The 21940-nt window shown below is 29.9% G+C and overlaps 1 protein-coding gene across 1 annotated transcript; it reads right to left on the reverse strand.

Annotated features, from left to right (window-relative positions):
- Positions 1 to 6632: 6632 nt before the first annotated feature.
- Positions 6633 to 13528, reverse strand: LOC134712576 (deubiquitinase DESI2-like). Its single transcript, XM_063574280.1, has 5 exons — positions 13022 to 13528; positions 11398 to 11470; positions 9997 to 10090; positions 9261 to 9402; positions 6633 to 7842 (listed from the first exon to the last, which is right to left on the reverse strand). The coding sequence occupies exons 1-5, from the start codon at positions 13058 to 13060 to the stop codon at positions 7603 to 7605; spliced, it is 588 nt and encodes a 195-aa protein (XP_063430350.1). The 5' UTR covers positions 13061 to 13528; the 3' UTR covers positions 6633 to 7602.
- Positions 13529 to 21940: the final 8412 nt, after the last annotated feature.

Below are 21940 nucleotides of genomic sequence, written 5' to 3' on the forward strand. Positions count from 1 at the left end.
GAATGTTCTTGCATTTATTTGTACTGTTTTCCTGTCATGTGATGGTGTCATTTTAATGTTATAAGTAACATGTCCATACAAGCGGGAGATTCAGCTAACCACAAAACCAGGTTCGACCCACCACTTTTTTCTTAAAATGTCCTGTACCAAGTCAGGAAAATGGCCATTGTTGTATTATAGTTCCTTTCTGTGTGCATTACATTTTAGTGTTGTGTTTCTGTTGTGTTATAGTTTTCGTCTTATATTTGATGTGTTTCCCTCAGTTTCAGTTTGTAATCTGGTTTTGGTTTTATTTCTCAATTGATTTATGAATTTCGAACAGCGGTATACAACTGTTGTCTTTATTTACTTTAAATTTAGAAGCTGTTAACTTCTCTTTCTTTTTTAATTAATGGACAGATTGCAAGTCGAAAGTTTGTTTTACACAATTAAAAAGTTTTACATTCTAAATGTCAATTGTATATCATTGGTTTCATAATATGTAATGAATTAATAATTCTGTATCATCTTAAAATCAGAGTGATTACATTGACACAGCTTGGCTGAGCAAAAAACATATATTATCAAATGTCCATAGTAATAAGCTCAACTTGCATTAAATGTTCTATTTTTACAAATATTGGCAACAATGTGCAATACACTCAATGGAACTAATTTTGCAAGAATTTAACAGTTAATTAATACCAAATATTTAGTGAATATTAAACTAAGGTTGAAATTTCATCAGACAGAGTAAACATCAGATAGGTTTGGTTGTTTTGTGTATGCCATATTGATTTGATGCTTTGGTTTGTATGTTGGCTTTTATAAGTTTTTGCCTTGCACATACTTCATTCAAAATTATTCAACAAGTATTTAGTTTAAACATATTTTATTGTTCAAAAATGACAAATGACAAAAATTTGTCTTGTATACAGAAATCAGTATCATATGTTTGGCTTGTTTTTATACTAAGATGATTTCTGATAAATTGCTGTGTTGAATGCCAAAGAATAATACTGCTCTGTCATTTTTCAGTAAAGTTTCAATTAAAAGTCCAGTATGTTCAATTTGTATGCAAAACGTTAGAATGTGATTTCTACTGGGTTTTTTTTATCATTCATTTTATTGCTTTAAGTTCCAAATGGATTTTTTTTGTGGTTCATTATCAAAATAAAGCAGCCTCAAATCAATCAATATCAGGTATTTGTAAAAATGATAGGGGGGAAATAACCAAGTGAGGCCATGGCTTCCTGTGATCATTTATAGTTCATCACTAATCAGTAGCAGATATAACTGTAGCAATATTTCAATAAATCATTTATTTAAAATCATCCAGTGCACAGTTTAAGAACACATTTCAAAAATGTTATACATTAATTGATAGTCAGGCTACTGAAACAGAAATAACAAATGTACCGATAGAAGTGAAAAAAAAGAAGTACACATACAAAATCAATTGCTGAGATAAATGTTGAGGACTGTCAGATTTTGAATAGGTGCTTTGAACACAAATCATCATTTCTCCCTCAAGATCAATATTTTTTATTATGTTTTCTCACAGTTAATCAAACAATTTTTATGGATCTTTGAGCTAATTTTTATTTTGTTTTATTTTCTGACTTTCATAAAATAAAAATCATTACAATAATTTTTAAAGTTTATAAATCATAACAGAATTTCATAGTATTTTTACTAAGTTCCATGCATAAAGTGCATGATTATGAAGTGTAAAAATTATTTTCATTAAAGTTGGAGAGTTATAGTTTGTGATGTCCTTGAAGCATTTAATTCTTGCATGAATTGTACAGGAGTTCAAGAATATTTTTAGGCTAATAAATAATAACAAAATACAGTGAACAAACAACTAAACATTTTGGCAGTGTAAAATTATTACACATGTCCTCCGCACACTATCAACACAACATGTACATGTATATATATAAAAGTAATAGCATCATGAACAAACAATATTATGCAACAAAATATTTGTTTTTAAACATGGTAGAAGTTTTAAATACATCGTATGTTACATGCATATCATATCAAAGTTTCTTGTGAACTTGCAATATTTCTTTTATTTTACTTGATCTATAAAAGTTAAATTGCAGTATTTTTGTTTTTAATTTTGCATATTTAACCAATTTTGATGTATAAAAAACATAAATTGTATAATTCAAGTCCAGCATTTCTAACTTGTTTTCCTATTTATCTGAATGTTAAAATGTGATTTATGTTGTTTCTTTATCATCTGTCTTTTTGCTTTAAGTTCCAAGGATTTTTTAGTGTTCCATTCCCCCCAAAAAAGCAGCCTCACATGACTCTAATATCATGCTTAAGCAAATACATAAAATATCAGGTATATGTGAAAATGTTATGAGGAAAAGTAACCAAAGGTCCCTTATAAAGAAAGACTCTATCCAACAGTCATATCTATTTGCAAATTTCTTCTATCAACCCTAATTAGTCAAATTTCTTCTACCACCCAGAAAAGGCATATTTCTTCTATCCACCCTAATAAGTCAAATTTCTTCTACCCACCCTAAAAGGATAAATTTCTTCTACCCATCCTTAAGGCAAATTTTATTTAATAAGCTAAATTTGTACATATCTTCCTGTTTTGCTTTTCTACCAACCCTAAAACTTTATCTTTATCTGCCACTTATAATTGGCAAAATTATCTTCTATTTTACCTACAGTCTTTCAAATTTTAGTACAACTAGTGATAAGGTTTAAGAGAACATTTTCTTCCACAATATTTATGATATTTAATCCTAAAAATGTCTTTAAATAGTTAATTTGATACAGACTTTTCAAACCATTAAGATACTAAAACTGTAATATTCTAGTTCAAGTTCAGAGTAAGGCCAAATAAAAACATTGTGGTCTTTGGTTTACTAGCAACTTATTAAATAATAAGCTGGAAATGCAAATCTGCACATGATCCTGTATGTTGTGGATGAAAACCAAAATAACCGGGATGCAACTTTTATGCAATAATTTACGCTGATTGTGTTTTATTTTCTTGTTCTTATAGAAGCAAGTTTCATTAGGTCAAAAACAAATTACATGTAAATACAAAAATATCAACAAAAATAAGTATCAATTTAACATGAGAATGATTTCAATAGTACACAAATATCATGCTTAAGCAAATACATAAAATATCAGGTATATGTGAAAATGTTATGAGGAAAAGTAACCAAAGGTCCCTTATAAAGAAAGACTCTATCCAACAGTCATATCTATTTGCAAATTTCTTCTATCAACCCTAATTAGTCAAATTTCTTCTACCACCCAGAAAAGGCATATTTCTTCTATCCACCCTAATTAGTCAAATTTCTTCTACCCACCCTAAAAGGATAAATTTCTTCTACCCATCCTTAAGGCAAATTTTATTTAATAAGCTAAATTTGTACATATCTTCCTGTTTTGCTTTTCTACCAACCCTAAAACTTTATCTTTATCTGCCACTTATAATTGGCAAAATTATCTTCTATTTTACCTACAGTCTTTCAAATTTTAGTACAACTAGTGATAAGGTTTAAGAGAACATTTTCTTCCACAATATTTATGATATTTAATCCTTAAAATGTCTTTAAATAGTTAATTTGATACAGACTTTTCAAACCATTAAGATACTAAAACTGTAATATTCTAGTTCAAGTTCAGAGTAAGGCCAAATAAAAACATTGTGGTCTTTGGTTTACTAGCAACTTATTAAATAATAAGCTGGAAATGCAAATCTGCACATGATCCTGTATGTTGTGGATGAAAACCAAAATAACCGGGATGCAACTTTTATGCAATAATTTACGCTGATTGTGTTTTATTTTCTTGTTCTTATAGAAGCAAGTTTCATTAGGTCAAAAACAAATTACATGTAAATACAAAAATATCAACAAAAATAAGTATCAATTTAACATGAGAATGATTTCAATAGTACACAAACAGATACTGATACACAATAATAACTATGACGAACATATAGCTTACTGAAATTTACAAGTGTAAAATAGTTATAACTGATGTTCATTTTCCATAAATAATTTGTAGGATGGTCAATTATAGTTAAGAGGTAAATATCTATCCAATTAACAATTATCCTTCTTATAACTTGTAACTCAAATATGGTGAAATTGATGGTTAGTCTATTATTTAAAATTGAATCAGTTTGCAAAATTTTAATATAAATAGTAATGTTGGAAATCACGCACAGAAGAGAACGTTCACAGAAAGCGGCATTATTGTATATCCAACCTTGTTTACTTATGCCGTTATCTTGTACTTCAGTCATCAATACAAATTCATACAGTTTTAGACGTCTTTGTTATTACATGCAGTTTTAGTAAAACCACTTCACAATATTGGTACCATGTCCAGATGAGGATGACTACAAAGCTTAAATCTATTCGAGTGGGACACAGAAGCGCAGCTTCTAGGATTTTAAGAAGATTTCTTCACATAGGAAGTATAAAAAAGAAGATGTAATATGATTGCTTCTTTTCTTAAAGATGAAAATGTACGCCAAAAATTCATCTGCGTATTGAAAATCTAACAAACAAAACTTAAAATATTGACTTGTGGATCAAACCTTAATCAATAATTTATGTTCTTGTTCATTCAAACATAAAACTATCATAACATAGACATGGTACAAAACTATATTAAAATGGTGTGATGGAAAGAAATCAACTAAATTTTCTACATGATCAATTGTAGTTATAATAGGTTTGAGCCTGCTTTCAACTCAGTTCTAAAAATAGAAAAGCAATAAATAACTTACTCTGAGAATTTATGAATGGAATGTAAAAAGTTAATTGCAAATCTATTGATAATGGAGTAATAATGCTTTTAAAAAATTGCTGTAATTTGAAATGTGTGTTTAATTCAAAATCAGACAAAGTGAATTTATGAACAGATGTTCCTAAAAAAGTGAAATTCTTGTCTGTTTACTTAAGTATAACAAAGTACTTCAGTATTTTAGTCATAAGTTATGCTGCTGTGTGTTGTAGTAAAGTTATTTAAGAGAACGTCAGTAGAAATTGATAATAGGTCAACATCTTTTAATGCTTCTCAGCAAATCCTTTTAATTACAAGATTTTTCCACATTCCATTCTACATTTTTGATTTAGTAACACATGACAGATTTACAAATAAATCTTTTGATCAATCACATATATTTTTGTTAATAAAAATTAGCTGATTAACAATGGCTTGTATAGCATGCATCTTTCTGTACTCATCTATAGCAATACCTCATATACTTCTCAGCAGTGCAAAACTAGTTTAAAAATTATATCCCATGAATGAAATATTAAGAGTTAATTTATAACATCATCCAGTAACAATGAAAATCATTAACTTTGGCATGAAAAGATATTTGAAAATTTTATTCAATTAAAAGTGTATTTAAAAGAAAGATATTTATATCATGTTATTTACCCTCAATCAGTGATGGAAATATAGAATAGAAAGGTGAATTTTCTATACTGGTGTAAGATTTTTGTCTGAAAATACTTGCAGACATAGTTATGTAGAGGATATAAACATACAAACGAAAATTTAAAATAAGCATATATACATTTGCAAAAATTAACAACTCTGTTTATGTTACATGTGCATGTACATGCATTCTCACAATTAAAATGAACAAAACAGGTAAACAAAACAATTTCTGTACACCTGAATTTCATAAATAACTGTACATATTTCTATAATGAATACATAAGGAGTGCAGCATTTTTTTAACAAATCCCTGATTTTGCCAAAATCTACATATATTATACTATAAAAAGGCCTCATTGCACACAAAAATAATATACATGTTTCTTTTTCATTGGCCTTATTCCTTTTATTCATAAAAATATATCTCATTCTTCGGTGTGGAGGCATAAATTTCATTTCCATTTTCAATTTGAAACATTTACAAGATATATTGACATATCTACAATAAACCTATAGAATTTTACTGGTCATTAATATTAATCACATTTATATTTTTGTTCCTCTAGATCAGATATATTATTGCATCACCCAGTACTCCTATTTACAATAGCAGTGCTATGTTTATATGTTGTCAAAGAATATAAATTTTGACATTACAAACTTTGTTTTAAGCTATGAGATTCAAGAATCAAACAGCAGATTGTCATTGTATTGTTATTGACTGGGTTCAAGGTCAACAGCTGGTATTTGACCCAAAGCAAAAAATGGGAGCTAAATCCAGAAGCTGAGGGTAAAAAAAACTGTTTTGTCTTACTGAACTGTCAACAACTGTCTGCTTATAACTTTTTTCAAAGAAAGAAACATGATGTTATCAGTGAAACTGACAAAAACAGCCAGTGGGAGGATCAAACAAGTTCCATTTTAAAACAGCCGAACAAATGTAAATAGACGATTAATAGATCATTGCACTAACAACAGTTCCTAACTCACCGACAAAAAGTTGAAACAGATGAGACAGGCATTATGATTAAATCTGCTATAATTTTCCGTCTTTCTACATGATAACAGATAAATAAGAAATGTTATGAAGTTTTAACAATATAGACTTTAACAAAATACATGACTTCATATTGAATATTGTGTTTGGTATTATGATTTACAATGATATCTTAAAGATTGAGAATCTACATAACTTAATATTAACCTTTATGTACTGAATTAACATTTTATGTTGTTTATAGTGACTAGTAAGAAACGACAAGATCTGATTATCAATTAAACAATATGATATTCAAATAGAACATTTAAGGTAGCATTAAACATAGATTTTTTCCCCTCCTTTCAGACAACATTGACCTGGTGTAAATACTTGCATACAGCTCCATTTTTTTTAAATGAGAAACTAAGAGAAAGTAGAACAATAAATCATTCCAATGATTGCAATAAATTCATTATGTAATTATCTCATAAATTGATTATAATGTAAGTAGTTGCTAGATTGTGATGTACATATTTGTATAAATTAGGTTCTTTGCTGTTCATAGAATCCCAAATATTATTGATCAATTATCATGCAACACAGATTGACCTCCAAGACAATGATTTGATTTTTTTCTTATGTATTTCTTTCTCCAATATACCCTCAATAAAGTTTTCAATCTTAATTCATGAGATCACAAATTTCTTTTAATATCATTATGAAGAAATATCAATGAGACACAATCCAGAAATACTTTAGTGTTTGCAAATGTATTAGAATTAGGTGTAGAGTTATTTTTCACATTGTATGACATAGCATAATAAGTTTAATATTTCTTCATAAGTTCTATAATCATAATCAATACTGCAAAAACTATCATACAACATGGGAGCATAATTATTCTATGACAAATGCTCACAAATTGCAAATAACCTTTATCCAATGTGTAATGACATTATCGGAATTGTCTATATTTTTCCAAAAGATTTGGTCATGCAATAGTCTGTATTTTAAATTTAATTTGGAAACATGTTGATAGAAATACAGGTAGATGCAGATGAGAATCACTGTACACCCACAACTTTGTCCAGCTACAGTATTATGGTAAAAATTCAATAATCTTTCAATATCAACATTTGTATAACAAAAGGCCAACATTTGTACATATGCAACCAGGCCTACACGTCTTTTACAATCTATAATCTTCTATTGTGTAGATTTTGAGAGGAATGAGCTTGATCTGTTTGGCTATCTGTCATCCTGCCACCATGTAGATGCTGCGCCCCACTTAAGTCAAACTCTTCTTGGTGAATAGCTTCCTGAAGAGCCATCGGTGTCAACCATTCTTTTGGTAAGGCTCTTTCTAGGAATGGTATACATGTACTTATATGAGCAAGTCTGTTCACCCAGCTTGGAAGTTCCTTCCCACATAAAACCTAAAATAACAGTAATAATTGCACATAATGAAATATAAACATACAGCTCAAAAAATGTTAAAATAGAAACTTGATTGGAAATTTGTTTTAAGATGGATGTGTGTATTTTGCTGTTGCAACACCTGGTATCACTAGCCCATATTCTTGTATCTGACCTTGAGATTACTTATAAGGTTTATCCTTAATGCATGTACACGGGAACATTGTACCATGCATGGTGAAAATCAAAATGTCATTACTTAGTTGTGGAACCAGGTGTTGTGGATACATATACACAAACACTTTAACAGGACACTATATATATATTTATACTGCAATCAGCTATTTTACTATACAGATAAAGCTATATGTATAAATGTTAGCTTTATACATCAATGACCTCAACTAGCCTATAAGCCCCGCCTACTTACCGGAACAACTGTATTTCATCAACAACGTCACTCACAACCATGACAATGTGTAGTAACAATGGTCAAAAATTTATGAATTTAAACTTGTTATGTCTTCAAATTGGTTATATATATACTATGTTTATTAACTGTTATTAATTAAGTTCATTTTCCCTTTCTAATTCCTTAAAATGTCAATGTCTTGCTGCCTGAACTACGCTCATAGGGAAATACCCCAAGAGGCAAATTCCATACACTTTTTTTAACAATATTTTTGTTACATACTTTTTTGATTTTTTATCAATTCCAGTATAAAGACAATATATGTATAGTGTCATGAAATATGAAATTTATGTGTATTCAGCAACCTCGCATTTTCCCAGTTTCTAAGCCTCATACAAATAAATTTCATATTTCAAGACACTATACGTATGTTGTCTGAACATATTCTTTCTTTAACCTTGTTGCAAGAGGAATAGTTTGAACTATGCAAGACATTTCAGAAGACATGCAGCTTTTGTTAAGTGTTGTCCTGTTTATGAAAATGTTGTTCGTTTTTGTTAAGGGTATATTTCTCAAATTTTATACACATCTATGTGAAAATACCCAATATCCCTTTATATGCCAGTAGTTGTAAAGTCAATACTGTGGATTCATTTATTTTCGTGGGTATCAATTTTCATGGATTGCTGAAAACCTGCATTTTCGTGGATATTTGATTTCGTGGTTTTGACAATCTCTGTATACAAAGTCTATTCAAAATGTGCTTTTCAATGAATATTTGATTTAGTGGTTCACCTGCACCCACGAAACCCATGAAAATTGGTATCCAACGAATAATAATGAATCCACAGTATAAGAATGTGTGAATAACACATATTTACTCAGCAGTAAATCTTAAGAACCTTTAGGAATCATATGTAAGAAAGACAATATTTGTGAGTTTGATCAAACAGGCATCAAATGAGTTTGTTATTTTTTTCAATTGTAATATATTGACACCTTACTATAGTTTACTGTATGACTTACTTTTGTGATTTCTGTAGTGAAGTGATTACAGTTTTTATTTAGTAAATGATATTGGTCCCCTCTGAAATCTTTTCCTAGTTGATCTACAATCTTCTTCACATCGTCTGGAGTAAAATCTGTGCTACCCAGTTTTATTGTTTGTCTACAAGAATACAATTTTATAAAAAAATATATAAACATAAAGAGATGGTATGATTACAAATGAGACAACTGTCTTCCAATAGTTCAACGAAATGGATTTAAACGATTATAGACAACTGTATGGCCTTCATAAATGAGAAAAACAGAAACTGTATAGTCAACTATAAAAGGCCCCCTACATAAAAAAAAATATGAAACAATTCAATTGAAAAAACTTTAGACATTACTTATAAGGATACAATTTAAAAATAACAAATATGACAGAAATGAACCAATGCTAACCACTAAACGACCAGCTCCTGATTAGGGACAGGCACATTTATGAATGTGGTGGGGTTAATCATGTTTGTGAGCACTCATATAAGATTTTTAAACTTAATTGCATTTGGTTTAATGATTCAAAAATACTCTGATAAATCCCAAATATTCAATATAAATATTATTTTAAACCTATCATTTAGTACTAAGATATATGATTGAAGGGAAACAATTCTACTCACTTTGATGTCATGAGTCTTCTGAACCACAGTGAAACTCAATAAATCTTTTAAATATTTTATATCTCACATTCATATAGTTTTACAAAAGTACTTACTTAAATTTAAATTGTTCACCAAGAGATTCAGAGTCTTTTGGTATAATATCAAATACACCAGTAAAAGGAAATGGATGACCACCATAGGCATATTCTGAAATAAAACAAACACAGCAGAAATATTAAATAAGGTTTTTTTTGCACCTGTCCCAAGTCAGGAGCCTCTGGCCTTTGTTAGTCTTTTAATATTCTTAATTTTAGTTTTTTGTGTACAATTTGGAGTTAAGTATGGCATTTATTATCACTGAACTAGTATATATATTTGTTTAGGGGCCAGCTGAAGGACGCCTCCAGGTGCTGGAATTTCTCGCTGCATTGAAGACCTGATTGTGACCTTTTGCTGTTGTCTGTTCTATGGTCGGATTATTGTCTCTTTGACATATTCCCCATTTCTATTCTCAATTTTACATATACTGTATCAATTAACATAGTTAGTCTTTCAAATGTCAAGAAAATAACCAAAATTTTTAGCCTTCTTGAACGCTTTCTGTAATTTTATGTTGGTTATTCATATTTTTCATTTTTCATGTTGATGCCTTTTATAGCTAACTAAACAGTATGGGTTTTCTCATTGTTGAAGGCCATAATTGTCGCATATCAATGCTTACAGTCACTCGATTTTAGCTCTGGCTGATAGATGTCTCATTTCAAATCATATTAATACTGTGTAAAAATAAAAATATGGGTCACTGACAAAATTCTTCATGTCTATCATAAGGTATGAGTTTAGTATGTATTTACATACATGAATCATATATAATATGCCATATGTGTGCAGTTACAAAATATTATTTTTCTACAATGTTTCACATTTATCTAAACACTGATGCATGAATGCACAAGCATGTAAAAAGAAATGAAGATTAGAATAAACATGTAAACAAATAAAAGTATGCCACAATTTGGAAAAATCTGGACTGTATTGACAAGGAGATAATTATTTTCCTGATTAAGTATTTGTAATGATATGAACCATATTGCTGTGTAGCAAATACATAGATTAAAATAGTACAGATATTGAGTAAAGTCAATTATCACTATAAATTTGAAGCTGACACTGGTTAAAGTTTCTAACATTCTCAGCTTTTTATCATGTTTATATTTTATTCAATTTTGACTATCCACATGATTGAAGACAAGATTACTTGGTACTAATGTGGTAGTTTGACGACAATTCTAGTTTTTTATATGGGACATCAACATTTCACTGTGTACAAGAGGATAGAACACCTTTTGGCCTAAGACTTTGTGAGTATGCGAGTATGTGTAACTATTACAATCATGTGCAGTTTGCAATTAACACATAACAATCACTTTCAATTCCATAGACTTGATAGACTTGTTGGTGAATGATAAGTTGATAAATAATGCATCTTTTTACTGTTTATTATTAATACATACCAATGCCATAGATTTCAACCCCTGAATGAAAGACACCAATTCCTATGGAAGAAGTGTATTCATTTATCCAGTACTAAAATAGAAGAAAACATTACAATTATATAAAAGATTCAAAACTTTTTCAAAAATATTTGCTACCTTCCAATGACAAAATGAATGATAAACCAATTGTTTAACTTTAAGAGGTCATACTTTTTTCAACACTCTATTAGATAATACATGTCATGCTTGAATTAATGTGTACAAGGTGAACAAGAAACTATGGATAAATACAGACAGAGCACCTTTCTGTAATCCCCTCATCTCTGTGCAAAGATAATAATCTACATGTCAGAGAAGAGTCATGTATGTTCTTGATGTACAATTGTTACAGTATGAATACTTTTTACCACTTGTTCAGTTTGGGTTTTTTAATTTAAATTCAGGTTGTAAATTAATTAATCTAAATAAAAGTATAATCCCCTCATCTCTATGTATTTTTTTAATGTATGGACAGTTTTAACCACTTGTCATGTAAGGTTTTTTTAATTAAATTCAGTTTGAAATAACTTTAAGATGTTAGTGTTGACTGATTTCAACAAAACTTCCCTAAATGATTCGACAGGGTTTCCTTTGAACCTGAACCATTTTTTCAATATTCATTATGTTCAATCATTCCATATATTTTCTAAGACTGTGAACATAAAGGGCAAAGTATTCATTTGGTTTGAACCATCAGATATTAAAACCACACCCTAAAGAACTTGAGGTAGAGTGGGGTGCCCATATTCGCCGGGGACACAATTTCGCCGTTTTATGATTTTGAGGTGTAAAAACTTCAAAGGATGGCTGAAATGGAAGACATATACTGGTAAATGATATCATATAACAAATATGATTATTTTTTAAAACTGAGACAAAATTGCGGCACCTACTGAAAAGGTCAGAAAAATGGACAACGATTTTTGGCCAATTTCCTGAAGAAAAGACACGAAATCAAAGAAGTATTTCTAAGTAATTCTTTGACTGAATGCCATAAATTTCAGTTCTTAACACCTTTGAAATGTCTGCTATTCATCTATAATGAAATTGATTGGATCATTGTTGTTTAAAGCTGCGGTTATATGGTTTTAAATAGATGTGTAAAAACGGCGAATATGTGTCCCCCATTGACAAAAAAGCAGGAAATTTCAAACACCCTTTAATCTAACTTTTCAGATGATTATATTCAAACAAACACGTTTTCAAGCTTAATAATATTTTGCATTTGAAGTTATCTTCATATAGAAATATCAGTATACTTCAAAAACATTTAGACCTGAACATAAACTGTAAAAAACATGAAAAGATGTGGCGAAAATGAGCACCCCACTCTACATTTGTTAGCACAATACAATACCATCAACGGCAATTGTTTTCTAAATTTCAATTACATATTTTGTAAACAACCACACTGTGATAATTTGTTTCGGTATAAGATATTTTCAATATCATTAATCAGTATAATAATATGAACATGTATTTGCATCTGTGACCTAGATTTTATAACTGAAAGAATAAATATGTCCTTCACAAAATCTCATTGTTTTATGTTCATCTATATACATGATAGACATTGATAGTAAGAAGTTCTGAATAATCATACCATGTCATAAACATTAACAAGAACAGCCTCCTGAGCCATTGCAGTATTTTGTGGAGAAATCAAACAGGTAAAATTGTTGATCAGGACTTCATAACAATCTAATTAACACGACTGTCAAAACAAGTGTTATTGTCTTCATGATCGATGACTCATCAAAGGTTTCTTTTGTCAAAAGATAATATCATTGACAGTGTATTCAGATGTAAACATTTACAGAAACAATTCAAGAAACGGAAAGGCACGTCTGCTCTCAATAAATGTCAGTTTAAAGAGTCGCAAGAGGAACAAAATGTATGACAGCTGTCGTTAGCGGATACGGGTTGAATTTTAGAGAAACACAAACAATTTTCCGAACGTTACTATGTGAACATTATATTTAAATTTCTACAGTTCTGATGGCTAATATTTTCTTTTTGTCGTTGCGGGGAGCATTTGTTCGAATTCCCAGCATGAAAGCAATAGATTTTTTTCTCAATTTTCCGTCAATGTTTCTTCTTTTTCAATTCATTGTCCTTCGGAATTCTAATTTGGAGCAACTTGCTTTACACTTTATAAAATATTCCAATTTTTAATAAGTTGCATAATTGATAAAAATGCATGCATTTTCAAAGATTTGATAAAAGTTGGTCAGATTGGTAATGGGCTTGTTTTCAAGCTCAATTCATGGCAAAAATTATGCACCACCTACATATTTTTCATAAAAAATATTTGTTTTCAAAGAAATATTTCTAATGCGTTTATGGTTGGAATTTTATATATCTTTCGCCAAACATATTCTAATTGTGTAAAACATTATAATAAACAAAAAAAGAGCTTAAAAGCGGAGTTTTATAGGACATTTATTAGTAAATTGAATAACCTAGAACACAAAGACTCTAAGTCCTTTTGGAAATCTATTAACGATCTAAAAAATAACCACCAACAGGCACCTAGTCCATTATCAAACTGCAGGAATGGGTAGAACATTACAAATCCTTATTAAACTCTGATTCAGAACTTAATTTTCCTGATGATCTTGAGACATCAAAAGACAATCATTGCTCTCTGGATTACCCATTTACTTGTAACGAAGTTAAAAAGGGTATCACTAGACTTAAATCTGGTAAGTCTGGTGGTCCTGATTTGATATTGAATGAGTTTATTAAATGTAGTGCCTCATCCATGGTACTAGTTATAGTAAAACTTTTTAATAAAATACTACAATGTGGAAAATTTCCAAAATCATGGAATCTGTCATATATTTCTTCAATTTTTAAATCAGGTGATCCAAGTGATTGCAATAACTATAGAGGTATATGTGTCTCTAGCTGTTTAGGTAAATTATTTACTTCATTACTGCAAAACAGATTAACCGTGTTCATAGAGTCTAAAGACTTGTTGAGTGCCAATCAGGGTGGCTTTCGTGAAGGATATAGAACAAGTGACCATATATTTATAATGAAAACTTTAATTAATAAATATCTAAATAAGTGTAAGAAAAATCTTTACATTTGTTTTGTGGACTTTAAAAAGGCATTCGACAGTGTTGTAAGAAAGGCATTACTACATAAATTGCTCAAAAAGGGAATAGGTGGGAAATTTTATGACTTGTTAAAACATATGTATAGTAATACATTATATTGTTGTAAAGCAGATGGATTTATTAGTGAATCATTCCATGCTAATTTAGGGGTGAAACAGGGGGACAGTCTTAGCCCCACCCTTTTTAATATTTTTGTTGATGACATAGATTCCTATTTCAACCCTGTTTTGTCTGATCCAGTTAATTTAAATCAGAATAACTTTAGTCATCTTCTTTATGCAGATGATTTAATCTTAATTTCAGAAACACCTAATGGCTTGCAACACTGTGTGGATGCCTTACAATCCTTTTGTATTGATTGGGGCCTAAATGTGAACACCAAGAAAACCCAAACTATGATTTTATCAAATAGTAAAAATAGATCTTTATTAGATAAACATTATTTTTATTTTGGTCCCCAACCATTATAATCTGCTACGGAATATAAATACTTAGGTATAGTTTTCAACAATAGAGGTAAACTTAATGTAGCAGCTGAAAATCTTGCTGATAAAGCACGTAAGGCATATTTCGCCTTGAAATCAAAATTACCATATTCTAATTGTATTGCAGTGGAAAAATGGGTAAGACTTTTCAACTCATTAATTTCACCAATTATGACTTACGGATCTGAAATTTGGATCTCAGATTTTAATATAAATCTTGACACTGCTGACAAACTACCATTTGAAAAGGTTCAGAATATGATTATGAAAAATGTTCTTGGTGTTCATGGTAAGACTTCCAATTTAGCTTTACGTACAGAACTTGAGCTATATCCAGTGTGTTTTATATCATATAAACTAATGTTTAAATACTATGCTAGATTAACTGACATTGAAGTTGGAAACAACCCAAAATTTGAACTATTAAAATCTGCATTCATTGAAGATAAAAAATTGTATACACAAAAGAGCGCTTGCTGGGTACAGTCCTTACATAAACTAAAAAAGTTAATCAACTTTGATTCACTTCAAATATCACATAATATGTTTGAGGACTCACTGAAAAACTTTTATAAATGCAAGATTGTGGGTCAACTTGAGAATATTAAATCTAATAACACAGGTAAACTAAGATTTTATAGTAAAATGTGCTCATCATTTGACTTGAAAGCTTACTTAAGATTTGATATTAAAAAATATGATAGGTCACTGCTTACAAAAAATAGAATAAGTGCACATTCACTTGCAATTGAAACTGGGAGGTATAGCAAACCAAAAATTTTAGCAAGTGAAAGATACTGCAAACTTTGTAAAGATAAAGTGGAAGATGAAGTTCATTTTCTTTTACATTGTCCTATATATAAAGACCTTCGAGAGAAGTTTGATATTTTCAAAAACCTTAATAATGATGATGATGATATTAAATCAACGATCTATTTACTTAACCCAGTAAATCTAGTTAACACCAGACAAATATGTAGTTATTTAAGTCAAGCTTTTGAAGCTCGTAATAATAATCTAATGTCAGTTGGTCTACCATCAGTATAATACTATGTAATACTGTGATATTATATATATAAAAAAAAAAAAAAGTAAAAACACAAAAATACCGAACTCCGAGGAAAATTCAAAAAGGAAAATCAAAAATCAAAAGGCAAAATCAAAAGTCCAAACACATCAAACTTCAAATGTTTTCTTTATGTTGTATTTGCATAAATTGTCATGTTTAATGTGTTTATATCTTGGAATACGCATTGTATCATATGTGCTTTGTCCAATAAAATATTTTTAATATGAATTTGAATAAAACATATTTTTAATATGAATTTGAATAAAACAAGACGAAAACGAGAAAATCTATAAAAAAAAATGTTTGTTTATTGAGTCATAATTTGTCTTCATTTTTTCTCTCTTCAGTTGAACATTGGTAATGCCGTAAATTTTACAATTTAATTTGGTTGAAATATATTGCAAATTTCCAAACAGAAAATGGTTTTCTACACTTTCGGAAACTGTTCAAAATTCATTACAACTATTAAAGGATGACTGAATTTTTCAAACGTTTTGAAAAATCCCAGGGACTTTTTGATTACTGATTTCAACAAATAAACATCTTCATTTATCAGAACTTTCTCTTGTTTTACACCAGGCGCTAAAAGTCATTAGACGCAGCACAGAAAAGTCAGTACGACACTTGTGTTGCTAAATAAATCTAAGAATCTAAAAATTCTAATACCATAACTTAATGTTCTTGGCCTCTAGGACCCCAGCCGCGAGTGTTCACATACTTGATATTATATGAATTGTCACGTTTTATAACAACTAGTTCTTGAATGGATAAAGAAATGTTTTTAATAATAATTTCAAAGTTTTCCCGAATTCAATTGAACGCATTCAGGCTAAGAACTTTTATTGTTGTACGGTTTGAAGTCTGCAAAAGAGTGTTTCGTACGAGTTCTCGTGGTCTTAATAAATGAAATGCAGCGCTTGTTCTTGTATTTTTGTTTATGCCGGTTCTCGTATTTTGTTCCCCACAAAAATTGACATCATGAACAAATGGGGGAAATGTAAGTCCAAGTAGAAAACAAGCACGTTGACCAATTTATTTTTTTGCTCTTTGGATTCCTTTAATTTATTAATTCCCTATCAATATAAACTAGTGTTTTGAAAAGTCAATTACTTTGAAACTGAGAAGCGAACTCCCTTCACTTATTTCCATTTAACTATTTGTCATCATTTCAAATGCCATTTTTTTTCTATGATAATGCTTTTTATGAAAAAAATAATTTGACGTTTTCCCAGACATGTGAATAATGAAATTTGACAGTAAGTTAAATTTTTGAAGCAAATCTTGCAGGTTGCTTCATAGATATATTGTAAAGACTCCGGCTTTGAATTTAAAATATGCCGAGTTAGAATCCTATTATAACCGAGATGATTTTTAAAAGAGGCTAAATACAAACGAGAAGCATACATAAATACAGGCGCGTAGCCACGTTTACTTTAAAACGACCGGGCGTACACTTGAATTTTGGTTAAAAAAATAATTTTAATCTCAATAAATTAAAAAAATGTAGTTTAAAGCACATCAGTTTGTAAATCTTTCTTCATTAAATAGCTGTAATTGCTTATAAAAGTAACGAAATTTACTTTCGATCAAATGGTACTTTAAAAGATTTTTATTTTTATTTTCTGTCAGTCAAAGTCTGAATTAACAGCATATTATTGGATGCTGCAGAAAATGTTCTAGGTACATATAATGCTAGCCAAGGAAATCGTACAGGAAAAAAAATGGGCAAAAAGGGGAACAAACCATGGTTTGATAAGCAATGTTGGAATAAGAGAAAGATTTACAGGGGAGCAAAGAGAAATTATAACAGTAATAGATCAGAAGTAAAAAGGGAAGAAATGAAAAAGAAAGAACGGGAATATAAACGCCAGATGGATAAATCGATGAGGGAATATAGAAAAAAAATTCAAAAACATATGAAAAACCTGAGGACAAAAAATCCGAAGGAATATTGGAAAATTTTAAATAGGGGAGGGAAAAGAAAAAAACCTAATATAGCATTATATGTACTGTTTGATTTTTTTCAAAAATTTAAATAACGCCGAGAATGCAAATGACGTCACAACTGAGCCGAATGACATTCAAGGTGTAATTGAAGTTTTGAATTCAGAAATTACCGCAGATGAGATTATTAAGTGTATACGAGACTTGAAAAACGGAAAGGCTAGTGGCGATGATTTAATAATCAACGAATTTATTAAAAGCACATCACACATTTTTATGCCCGTTTATGTGAAACTTTTTAATATGATTTTTGATTCTGGTACTTTGCCTGAAATATGGCTTATGGGAAATATTATACCTTTTTATAAAAACAAGGGTGACCAATCTGATCCCCAAAATTATAGACCAATTACTATACTCAGCTGCCTGGGAAAACTTTTCACATCTGTTTTAAATCTTAGATTGAGTTCTTTCTTAGAGGATTATTTATTATTAAATGAAAACCAGGCTGGCTTCAGAAAAGGTTATTCCACAGTAGACAATATATTTGTTATTCACATCTTATTTGAGTTGCTAAAGAGGAAAAAGAAGAAACTATATTGTGCTTTCGTTGACTTTGCAAAAGCTTTCGATACTGTTTGGCGGTCTGGTCTTTGGTCAAAACTTATTAAACATTCGATTAACGGAAAAATGTATAACGTTATTGTCAACATGTACAATAATATCAAATCACGTATTCATTTTGGATCAGATTTTTCTGAATTTTTCCCTTGTTCCATTGGTGTTAGACAGGGAGAGAATCTCTCTCCTTTGCTTTTTTCCATTTATCTTAACGATCTGGAATTGTTTTTACAGAATAATAATATAGAAGGTTTGTGTACTATCTCTGATGAGTTAGAAATAGAGTTAAATGTTTATTTAAAATTGTTTGTCATTTTATATGCTGACGATACTGTCTTAATGGCAGAATCTCAGATAGATTTACAAAGACAACTGGACTCCTTATATGAATATTGTGAGTTATGGAAACTAAGAGTAAATGTGGAAAAAAGTAAGATTGTAATTTTTTCACAAGGTAGACTACCGCAGAATATTGTTTTTAAGTATAATAATATAATACTAGATATTGTGAGTGAATTTACTTATCTTGGTGTATTACTGTCTAGATCAGGAAATTTTTCAAGAGCTAAAAAAAAGCAATGTGAAAAAGCAACACATGCTATGTACGATATTATTCGAAAAGGTAGAGTACATAATCTGTCAATTGAATGCCAACTTGATCTATTTGATAAAATTGTTAAACCAATACTTCTGTATGGGTGCGAAGTTTGGGGTTTTGGAAATAATTCAATAATCGAGAGGGTTCATATTAAATTTTGTAAAATATTACTTCGAGTAAAAAAGTCTACTCCTGATTTTATGATTTATGGTGAATTGGGAAGATATCCATTTGATATTTCAATTAATTTACGAATGATAAATTATTGGTTCAAGTTGGTAACCGGAAAACCTGACAAATTGCCTTTTATTTTGTATAACTTAGCAAATACCAAATATGGCACAAATATTTTATGGTTAAAACAAGTCAAGTCAATTTTAGACACGTGTGGCTTGTCATATGTATGGGAATATCTTTTTTGTAAATAAAACATGGCTATACATGTAACCATCAAACAGAATTTAATAGATCAATTCAAACAAAAATGGCTAGCAAGCCTACAGGAATCACCAAAAGCATTAAATTATCGTTTATTTAAAGATACTTTGGAGTTTGAAAAATATTTTAATATTTTGGATGATAGGCAAATATCCTTATTTTTTAAATTTCGAACTTTGAACATGAAATTTCCAATAGAAACTGGAAGATGGCAAAAAATAGAAAGAGAAAACAGAAAATGTGTATTATGTAATTCAGATGCCATTGGTGATGAATACCATTACATTTTAATTGTTCAGCTTTTGATAACTGTAGAAAACAATGTATTGCATTTTACTATAGAAATAGTCCAAATACATTGAAGTTTTATGACTTAATGAATTCAAAAAAAAGTTCAGAACTGAACGAACTATGTAAACTTATTAAGGAGATCAATAACAAATTGAATTTTTCTGGGTGAACAATTGTGAATGCCTCTATCTACTTTCGTACATTATTTATTTATGTAATTTTGAAATATGTATAATTATCTCTATACCTTTGTAATTTGGTTTGTGAGAATAAAGATATATATATTAGAATCTATTGGAAATTCTTCTTACTTTCCATTTGTTCAAAGCAATTCATAATCAGCTGTGATTTGAAATGGGCTTGACTTTTAGCCGAGCCTGTGACATTCATGTCGCGAAAGCAAGAAATAGCGGACCTTTACTTTGTCGGCAGCGTCAACATTTAGGTTCAAAATGTTGTTAATATTTTTTTATATCAAACTCTTTGCAACCCTTCATGAAATTTTACGAAAGTTGGACACAACTTTTATTCTCTAAAAAGTATCCAGAGCTATAATGACGAATTCATACTTTTGATTTCCCCGTATTTTACTGATAAAAGGATTGTGTTTGCAGTTAACAAGTAGAAACAGTATGTGGTTAAAGTTGGTGACACTTCAATTACTTTGTCAACCCTTCAACGAATTTTATGAAACCAAATAGCTTTTTTCGTGATTAATATCTGAAGCAAAATTTTGAAAGTATTTTTTTTTTTTTTTTCAATTGACATACATACTTATCATTAAGCAGTTAACAGAATTTCTGTGATTAATATTTTTTAAATGATAATTTTGTAAACCTTCCGATCATGATTGTCATGAAAATTGGGCCGAACTTACCATTCAAGATCAAGAAAAAAAACTCTTAAGAAAATTCTGTAATGGACTGATTAATGGATTCATTTTTTTCGCTCGGCAAGCAGTAATTCTAGGCGAGAACTACGGTTCCACAGAACCCTTTACGAATTTTCATAATGCACCCAAATATCTAAGCAAATTTAATATCATTTCTTATTCATAAACGATATTTGTACAAAAAGGGGTTTTAGTCCAGTAATTGCTTAACCCTACGATTCCTTTTAAACATATGTTAAAGTAACTGGTTTTGGATATTTTCTCTAAAACCAAATGACCACTAGATTCCAAATGAATACAATGAATATATATTAAACATAAACATTTAGAAGAAACATTCCCTAAGGTATGTTCAACTTGCTATTGGTTAGTTTTTAATGACAGGAATTGGCTTCCACCTTGAACCCACTATTAGTAAGTGTTACAATATGGATCCGATTGGGGCCCTCAAACCGCTCGCCAAGGTTGGGGGCGTACACTTAGAAATAGCCTAGCTACGCCACTGATAACTGTGCCTTGAGGTTCATATATGAAGATGTTAGTAGTGACTATGAAACTCTTTTGTTAAAATCTGGTTTACCTTCTTTAAAAATAAGACGTAGACCTATAATGGCAATAGAAGTTTTAAAATATTACACAAAGAGTCACCAGTGTATGATATCTCAATGATATTATTAATTTTAAAAATGTACCTTTAAGTTACTCTTTTAGAAAGCTACAGACGGTTGAAGTACCACAGGTGAGAACAACACAATTTGAACTCCACTCCTTAAGATATACTGGAGCTACACTCTGGACTGATGAGCTGCCTGACGCTATACATGCGCAGTCGAACCTGAACCAGTTTAAAAGTATGATCAACAACTGGAAAGGCAACTCATGCAGATGTGGTTCTTGCAAATCTTACAGCTTTTGATTTGATTATTTTTTTTATGTTTTTCATGCTATTTTTAGAACTAGTTTAGCTTATTTATTTGTCTGCTTTGCATGTGCTTAAAATCTAGTTTAGTGCTTTAATTGCTTGTGCTTGCTTTTATATATATGATTGAACTTTGCTTA

Source organism: Mytilus trossulus, chromosome 3 (assembly GCF_036588685.1).
Source record: "Mytilus trossulus isolate FHL-02 chromosome 3, PNRI_Mtr1.1.1.hap1, whole genome shotgun sequence".
Classification (NCBI taxonomy): Eukaryota; Metazoa; Mollusca; class Bivalvia; order Mytilida; family Mytilidae; genus Mytilus; species Mytilus trossulus.